This window comes from Simochromis diagramma, unplaced genomic scaffold (genome assembly GCF_900408965.1).
Source record: "Simochromis diagramma unplaced genomic scaffold, fSimDia1.1 OVJJ01000366.1, whole genome shotgun sequence".
NCBI lineage: Eukaryota > Metazoa > Chordata > Actinopteri > Cichliformes > Cichlidae > Simochromis > Simochromis diagramma.
The window spans coordinates 676,146-685,536 of NW_024386970.1; the positions used below are offsets into that span (position 1 = coordinate 676,146).

A 9,391-nucleotide genomic window follows, 5' to 3' on the forward strand; every position below is an offset into this window, starting at 1 on the left:
AGACATGTGGTGGGTCTCACTGTGGAGAAAACTTTCTGAAGGTTCTCAGCATTAACCAGGACAAAGCTGTCCAGTGTCTCCTCAGGTACAATCGAGCCCTCAGATGTGTATAAAATCATATCGCGATTAGATAAAATATCAGATCTGATGGCGCTGACGTTTCCCCTGAAGTGGTCTGCAAACTGCTCACAGAGCGAGTCTGTGGGGGTTCTTTGGGAGCTGTTAAAATCAGGGTTAAATAAGTGATCTATGGTGGAAAAGAGGACCTTGGGATTATTTTTGTTATTACTGATTATTTTGGCGAAGTATGAATTTCTTGACTTCCTTAATGTATTATTGTACATTTTAAGTTTTTGATTTTGATGGTTAATTACAGTTTTATTTTTCCTCCACCTCCTTTCTGCTGCCCTGCAATTCCTTTTGAGTGTTTTGACTTCTTCGTTTCTCCAGGGTGATGCATGTTTTACGTTAATCTTTTTGGTGGTGAGTGGAGCAACGCAGTCAAGGCTTTTCTTCAGTTTGCTGTTGAAATGATTAAAAATCAAATCGCAGGGTGCAGGTAGAATCACAGGGGGGCATTCGTCTAAAACCCTGGTAAAATTTGCAGCCACTTCAGAGGTTAGATAGCGCCTCCTCACAGTTCGCACCGAGGTCTCCCGCTGAATAAAACCGGTGATGTTAAAAAACACACAGTAGTGGTCAGAGACAGCCAAGTCAGCAACAGAGGACACGCTGTGGACAGCCCATGGGTGATGACCAGGTCCAGAGTGTGTCCTCTGTTGTGAGTCGGCTGCGTGACGTGCAGGTAAAATCCAAACAGTGAAGAACGTTTAAGAATTCTTTTGCTGCAGGGTCAGAAGGATTATCTATGTGCAGGTTAAAGTGATCATGTTATATTTTGAATGTATGTTTGTTAAAACTTCTGTCTTTAGGTGGTCTGTAAAGTGTGACAGACAAAACCGGAGGGCTGCTGAAAACAATAGCAGGGAATTCAAAGGTGGTAAAACGATCAAATAAAATTTGTTTAATTTGACCATTTGTTAAAAGTTGTGATGCTGTTTTTTTCCCAGGTGTCTGTGGGGCTGCTTCACGGTCGGGCCTCTCACATCATCTGGCCACCAAACCGCTGGCAGCGAATCACAGCATCGCTCCCTGCAAACCGAGGACCGCTGGACACCGACGAGGAAGAGGACTGACCACGCCCACAGAGTTTCTGTATTTTTCTTAAAATGTCAAATTCACAGCAAGAGCCGCTCGCTGTGACCGTGTGAGTCAGATTACTGCATGGCTTTTATATAAACCGTGCTCATTGTACACTCAGGTGGTGTTTTGTTCGTTTCACTGCAGTCTTTTGTTTTTAAATATTTCTTTCTTGAAGGCTGAAAAGACGACAAACTGAAGTCCTGTCCCCGAACTTCACATTTTACATGAAAAATTAAAGCTTTTGTCTGTAAACCACCAAGAATTTTAAGTTAAGTTTGTGGTATTTTATCAACTAAGCTAATAATCACTGGCAAAGTGATGTGATGGGCAATTAAACTCATTTGTAATTTCCACCCTATCCTGGTGTTGAATGTTTGAATCTGCTCATTTCCAGCTGCATATTTTTATGTTTTTATGATTTTTTTAAATGTTTTCTCTTCTACCCTTAAAGCTTCTGACCATATTAGGGATTTCCCCTCTCTGTGACGGCAGTCTCATGTCTTCATTCACATTTTAACCTCATCTTTAGCCTGCGAAGGCTTTGAGCTCGTGGGAAATTATTCTGAATCCTTAAACCAGAAATATGAATTTTCTTAATCTAAAACATTTTTGTAGCAGGTCACAAAGTCCGGGACTTTGACCTTGGTCAAGGCTAAGATTAAAACTTTGAGGTTTCGGTGCTCGTCTCAGTGAACAGCTTCAATATTTAACACCCCAATTTTTAGCTCTTATGTCATCTGTACTTCAACAGGGAGCCCCTGCGTCTCTGCTGGGATCTCCTCCCGAGTGGGTGTGACCAGAAAACCCAGGAGGCACGCCTCTCTCTTCACTATGATGGTCCAGTATAACGTCCACACCAGTCAGCCCGTTTCTCTCCCACTCTGCTTCCCATCACTCGTGATTCAGCGTCTCTTTAGCTCCATAAATAATTCTGAATTAAAGCACCTCTTCGATTGTTCGGAGGTTCTTTCTTTTTGGCTCCGTAAACAAACAGCAGATGTGTAAGAATCGTTCAGAGGTGGAAACAAGCACACAGCTCTCTGCGTTTGTCCCTCATTAACTTCGAACTTCCATTGTCCACTTTAAATTTTTTATATTTTCCAGCGTAGGAGGCGGATGTGTGTTGCTACAGAATTCCAACTACAATTTTAGAGGTTTTAGTCTCATTTCTGTGTTTGAGAACTGAGAAGTCAAATTAAAGACGTGTTTCAGATCCATCCATCCATCTTCATCCGCTTTATCCGAGGCCGGGTCGCGGGGGCAGCAGCCTAAGCAAAGAGGCCCAGACCTCCCTCTCCCCTCTCCCTCTTCGGTCACTACCCACAGCTCGTGGCCATAGGTGAGGGTAGGGATGTAGATCGACCGGTAAATTGAGAGCTTCGCTTTTACACTCAGCTCCCTCTTCACCACGACGGACCGGTGCAGCGTCCGCATCACTGCAGCCGTCTGCCGATCTCCGGCTCCCTTCTCCCATCACTCGCGAACAAGACCCCGAGATACTCGAACTCCTCCACTTGGGGCAGGAACTCATCCCCGACCCGGAGTGGGCACTCCACCCTTTTCCGGCTGAGAACCATGGCCTCAGATTTGGAGGCCTCAGATGTTTCAGATCATCAAAGTAATTTGACTATTAGACAAAGATAACGAGAGTAAATACAAACACAAATCCAAACCCACCTGGACCTTCTTGTTAAAAATGAAATAACTCTCGTTAACCACATTTTATTGAGCTTCCAAAAAGACCTGATCACTGTCACACCTGCTGGATGATAAATCCCTTAAACAGAAGCTGCTTGATAAAGTGAAGCAGACTGAAAGGTCTCAACCAGCAGCACGTCAGCATCACGCTGCGATCTAAAGAAACAAGTGACATCATCAGCCTGAGCCAGCCTCTGTGAACCACAGCGAGAGCCGTTATCCACACGTGGAGGAAAACTGGAACAGAGCTGAACCTTCACAGGAGCACGTCGACTCAGCCAGGAGGTCACAGAAGAACCCAGAGCAGCATCTACAGACCTGCAGGCCTCGCTCGGCTCAGTTAAGGTCAGAGGTCATGGTTCAACTACAAGAAAGAGACGGGGCAAAAATGGCATCCATGGGAAAGTTTAAGGAGAAAACCACTGCTGACCACGGCTCGTGTCACATCTGCCAGAAAACATCTGGATGATCCCTGAGAAGGTTTGAGTCCCGTCACATCAAAATAACAGCGTTTCATAAAGAGAACATCACAGCAGCGGTGGCGTGATGGTCGGGGCTGCTGTAACTGAGGGAACCATGAATATGCCAGAAAAGCCTGAAGGAGGATGTCTGCACCTGAAGCTCAAGAGCAAAAGATGCTTATGTTTGTAAAAATAACTCCCAGATCAGAGGCTGTGGCGGCGACTGCCTGCGATCTAACGTCCGTGCTGCAGTCAAACACACTATTTTCCATACATCGCTCAGAACCGCTCATGTCCTCAGGTCCTGGTGGTATTCCTCTTTAAGGATGTTGTCACAGCAGAGCTTCCCTCATCTGACCTCCGAGGTGCTCCTGATGATAACTGAGCGAATTCAATTATTTTGCAGTGCGATGGGAGCGAGCTGTGTCTGGGTCATTATCTAAAAATCTGTTTTCACTTTGCTGTTGTTTGTGTCGCTGCTGCTGTCGGCTGTAAGCAGAGGGCTGCTGACACTTCACAGACGCGCTCCCCTTTTATTAATTGCTCTTGGAGGAGAAATGAGCCTTTAGCCTTCCACATCAAGCGGGGTGTGTGAAGTCTTAATTAGAGGGGAAAAGCACATGTGACAAAACATGTGCAGCCAGCTGACTTCTGCAGCAGCTGAAACGCTCCGTCTTTAAAGATGTGCGTCGCTGATTTGCATAAATCAGACCGAGGGAACACTTGTGGTGCATTCAGCCAAACTGAGCTCCCAGATGTAGCTGCTGATTGTGCGACGCTTGCAGCTGTGTCACAGTGTAAGGGGACCCCGGAAGGATAAGTGGGGCTAAATGCAGATGTACCCGAGCCTCCCGCTGAGGCTCACATGTGCATGATTAATTCACCTAAATGTTCTGTGCATTTGTGCATCAGCTTCATCTGATGATTTAGTTGATAATATATTTGATGTTCATGAAAGACGGCTGCAGACGGCATCTCTGACTGACTGATATCCTCTCTGGGTAGTAAAGCCGTGTTTGCACATTTCCCGGCACTTTGCATCCTGCATTTACCTTATTTACAGAGAGCTGAAAAGACTCATCAGTCTGTCTCTGTGTGTGTGCTCGCCTCTAAGCCTCTGTGCTGTTTCCGTGCCAACAAACACCATCGGGTGCAGCTGCTAGGATACCGGTGTCGCCGTGGTGAGATATGGCCTTGTTTAGACATTCGGGATTACTGCACTAACAGAAGGGATGCCACATGCCAGCCCGTCCTTCCTCCGTGAGTTAACAGATGCACCGAATCCTTCTGCAAACGTGTTCTTTACACAGTTTTCTGAATTTGCAGGTTATGTGGTGTGCAGTCTCAAACCTGCTGCAGGAGCCAAACACATTAACGAGCTCACATCCTCAAGACTGCTGAGAAAAACTCAGACTAGCCATGAATACAGAACAATGATCTTCATTTAAGACTTCAGGTGACATTTCGCCTGATACCTCTACATCTAAGAGTTTGGCCTTTGAGCATGAGACCTGTAATGGGGTCTCATACAAAGACTGTAGGACTGGTTCTCCCAGTAACACCCAGCATGTGTAGAATTCATCGTTTATATAGAGGCAGAACAAAACAAGACGCAGGAGAAAAATAAGCAAAATGACAGGATTTTCTGTGAAAATATGTTTAATTTCTCCTACTTTACGCACAAATATTCACAGATTTACAGGGTAACCTCGGGCAGAACTGCTGAACGTTTGGTCTGAACACAGCATTAACGTTTACAAGGTGACAGGCTTAGAAACACAACCAAACTGTGGGGTTAGGATGTGAGGATGTTTGAGACGCTCGTCCGCTCGAATGGCGGACTCCTGTACTCACTTTTCGAGAGCATCGGTGAGTTTACAGTGCATGAAGTGCACTACAGGTCTTCATGCCTCTGTACTCTTCACAGTCAGAAAGCTGCACATGGTGCTTTTCCTCTCAACTCCCTCAGCGAAGTGGAATGGAAAGGACTCCAAACCCATTTCCATCAGCACCGACGGGGACGGCAAACGTCATGTGTTGCGTTCACGCGTCTGGATTTTATACACGTCAAATTTCTTGTCGTAACTGTTGGAGAATTCAGTTTTTGATGTGTGGAAAGAGGCTTAACAAGCTGTAAATGTTTTAAGTTAAAGCACCGTGACTTTCAAGTACTATGTCTAGTCAGGTGCACAAGCTGCAGACTTACTGCAAATGCAGCATTCATTTATGCACAGCTGGTCCAAGGTCTCAGTCAGGTTGAGGTCTGGACTCTGCACCGTTGCAGCAGCTCGATTCTTCTTCAGTCATTCTGTTGCAGATCTGCTGCTGTGCTTGGATCTTTGTCCTGTTGATGGTCTGAGCTGTAGCTGTGGTCCACTCAGATCAGATCATCATCCCTCCTGTGTTTGGTTTTCAGTAAAACGTCGTGTTGGGCAGTATGGACAAACATCTCCACTTCAGTTTTGGTCTTCAAAGAGTTTATTAAGAAATAAAGCTTCACTTTCCAAAGCCGGAGTGTTGAGATCCGTTTATGTTTGTGACTTAGCATTAGATTGTAAATTCAAAACAATAAGCAGCTGCAAACCGCTTTGGAACCCACCTCTGCACCATCTCACCCACACCACTAAAAATAAATTACTACAGATGGAAATCTTTTATCTGCAGTGGTGAAATTATTCCTACCACACACAGGTATCAGTGAAAAACTTCATCTACAGTTTATTTTCTTTCCATTTATGGTCAAAAAGGAGGCGGGTCAAATTAAAAAACCAAATGTTGCCATGAATTTGTCTCTTTGTGTCTGTTCTGTGCCAAATTTTCAGTTTTTTATGCGAGAAATGATCCAAAAAGAAGTGTAACAGATCCAGATGATAGAGTCAAAGTGTCGGTCTGACATTTATCCTCAGGACTTTCACCTCATTGTGTTTGTGTAATTGTAATCTTTTCTCCGTTTCCCTCAAATCTGTATTAAACTGACAGCCTCGCTGATTTCTGGCTGATCGGGAGTCCAATCCTCTGGGGGAGAGATTTCTTGTATTTTGTGGTTTTATAAAATCCAACAGTTTTTCCTGTTCCTGGTTTTTGTGGCTCCCTAATGAATTAATGGTGCAGCTGTATATAAACACCCCATGGCTCATTTGACTCGGCTATTACTGCTCTCTCACCGGTGTGAATGCTGTTATGCTAATCGTAACAGCACACAGGCTCATTCCTGCACTTTGGGCCTTAAGCTCACCTCCTGAACGGCAGCAGGGGTGAGCAGCAGCAACAACTCGCCGTTTGTTGAAATCTGAGTCAGCCTGATGATGTTAAAGGCTCAGGCAGGGGGCATAAAAATCCCAGCTCGGCTCTGACGCATGTTGAAAATGTTCTAGAGCAAACGCCTGTAAGATCTGGTTGATGTTTAAAATCTGTCGGTGGTTCAAATTACAAAGAAGCGCTTTGCTGAAATGCCTCCATTTCACCTGCTGTCACCTCGTTTTAGGAGATGTGCAACACACAGTGTGAACATTTCAGGATTTTCTAAAAACTAACCAGGTTCAAACAAATTCAGCTTCATTGCCCCCCCACGGCGATCAGCCACAACATTAGAAACACCTGCAGGTGAAGTGAAATCGCTGGTTATCTCTTCAGAATGACATCTGTCATGGTGTGTGATGGAAATACCTTTTTAATCTTTGTATATGGTTTCATTCATAAAGTGCTGAATTACAGCAACTGACACCTCAGGGTGATTTTTGCTGCACGTAAACACCCTCCAGGAGAGCCAACTATCAGACCAGCACTCGACAGCAATGGGAAGGAAGAAATTCCTTTTAACAGGAAGAAGTCTGTTGCAGCATAACTGAGGGAGGATCCAGGGTCACCTGGTCCAGCACTAAGTATATGCTTTAGCAAAGAGGAAAGTTTGAAGCCTAAAGTAGAGACAGTGTCTGTCTCCTGAATCCAAACCGGGGTCCTGAAAGCTGAAGAAACTTGGATCCACATTTGAGTCAGCAAAGAGAGAGTAAATTCCTCTGTTAAGATAATATGGTATTATATTTTTATAGATTTTAAATTCTGCATTTAACAGGAAGCCAATACAGAGAAATCTGCTCTCTCTTCCCTGTCAGGACTCTTGCTGCAGCATTTTGGATTCACTGAAGGCTTTTCAGGGAGTTTTTAGACTTCCTGATAATAATGAATTACAGTCGTCCTCAACATCACAGATGATTTGGATTTTAGTGATACTGTTCAGATGATGTCTGCACACTGATTTTGATCAAACACACATTCTGTCTGATTTTAGAAGAAGGAAATTTGAAGTCATGCAGGTCTTTGTCTGTAGTTTAACTAGTGGATTTGTGTTGTCTGACCTTACGGATAAATAAAACATCATCTGCATAGAAATGAAAATGCCGTGTTTTCTAATAATATTGCCTAAGGGACGCATGTATAATGCAAAAAGTATTGGTTCCAACACAGAACCTCGAGGAAATCCATGAATAACTTTAGCGTGTGTAGAAAACGCCTCATTTACATGCAGGAACTGAAGTCATATGATACAGATATGATTCAAACAAGCATGGGGAATTTCCTTTGATACCAACGGTGTGTTCACACCTTTGTATTAAAACGCTGTGATCAGCAGTATCAGGTTGGGATGAGTGGCCTCCAGAGGCCACACGAAGATCACTGCAGCCTTCAGTTTTGTTGTCTGTCGGGAAAACGCCTCAAAGAAAAGTTCCTTCAGCTGATTTATGATGATTCAATAAAGAAAGGTTAGACATCGTCCTGTGATTAGCTGCAACAGCTGGATCATGTAAAGGATTTTAAAGTAATGGTTTCATTTCTGCGACCTTGAGAGCATGTGCTGTGTTAACACATCATTAATTAACCTGTTAGTAAGGGAACGTTTGTGTTCACCTGGAATAAATCAAACCCAACAAAGATTTCTGACTCTGATTTTTGTTTTTGCTCTGATGTCGAGGAACGTAGCTGGATATTGCTGTCATATTTTTATCTTTGATGTTTTTGCCAGTTTTGCTGTGTTACAATTTTGCAGTAATTTCCGGGACATTTAATGTCAGTATTTATTGATCGTTCGTTGTCTCTGGGGTTGGAAAATACAAACATCAACACTAATAAGATCCCTGTTGCTGCAGATGATCATCAGATATTGATAAATGTTCATGGACAGCATTCCTCCTGAAGGTTATACAGTTTGATGCTGATTTCAGAATTGAGACAAATATCAAACAAATATATTCTTATTTTGAAAATCCAGATAGTTTCTGTAAAATAAGAAATATTTTTCTTGTCTTCAGGTCAGGTTCTTGTTTTTTATGCAGTTCTTGTAATGTTAGCTAAACTCGTGGAGCCACGTGTGTCTCTGAAAGCATCTCAGAGGGGTCATTTATTTATGCAGTTGTTTTCAGTGATGCAGAACAGAAAGCTTCTTCTCTTTGAACCATGCTGTGGTACATATGTTGGAAACATAAGCATCGTCTGAAGATACAACTAAGAACCTTGTTTTTAGCAGTAAAACACATTTGTTACAACTTCTTTCACTGAACCTGTGAGAAATACCAAAGACAACACAGTTCAAAGCTGACATCTTATCTCAGCGCACTGTGCAGTGTGTCCTTAAAACACTGAGGAAAAAACTGGACAAAAGAAGAAGTGTGGGGCTTAAGGAAAGGTGCAACTGGGAGAAAAGACTGAGGTATGACAATTACACAAGAACTGGACTGAGAATGGGTCTGCTGGAGACACGGATCCAAATCATGGATCGGCATGGATGGAGGTAGTCAGGAGAGAGTCTCCATCCATCGGTGAAGCACTGTGGGCTGTTGTTCAGCCGGTGCTGTTGGAGATCTTTGTGAAACCTGATTGTGATGGAGAACAGTACCATCCACCGTGCAGGAACAGCTGGACAGTGTCTGCATCTCCATTTTTAAGCACTGAGATCAAACCTGTGTGTTACACCAGAGTCCATCCAGTGAAAGGTGGTTTGATCTCGAATAAAGGCCTTTAAATATAACTTTATT

At 43.7% G+C, this 9,391-nt stretch overlaps 1 protein-coding gene across 1 annotated transcript in view; it reads left to right on the forward strand.

Annotated features, from left to right (window-relative positions):
* The window catches only part of immp2l (inner mitochondrial membrane peptidase subunit 2), a 189,017-nt gene extending 187,456 nt beyond the window's left edge, over positions 1 to 1,561 (forward strand). The window contains exon 6 of the mRNA XM_040038769.1: positions 1,071 to 1,561. Coding sequence (XP_039894703.1) covers positions 1,071 to 1,196 — 126 coding nt within the window. The 3' untranslated portion in view covers positions 1,197 to 1,561. The remainder of the gene's footprint in view (positions 1 to 1,070) is intronic.
* The last annotated feature ends 7,830 nt before the right edge of the window (positions 1,562 to 9,391 follow it).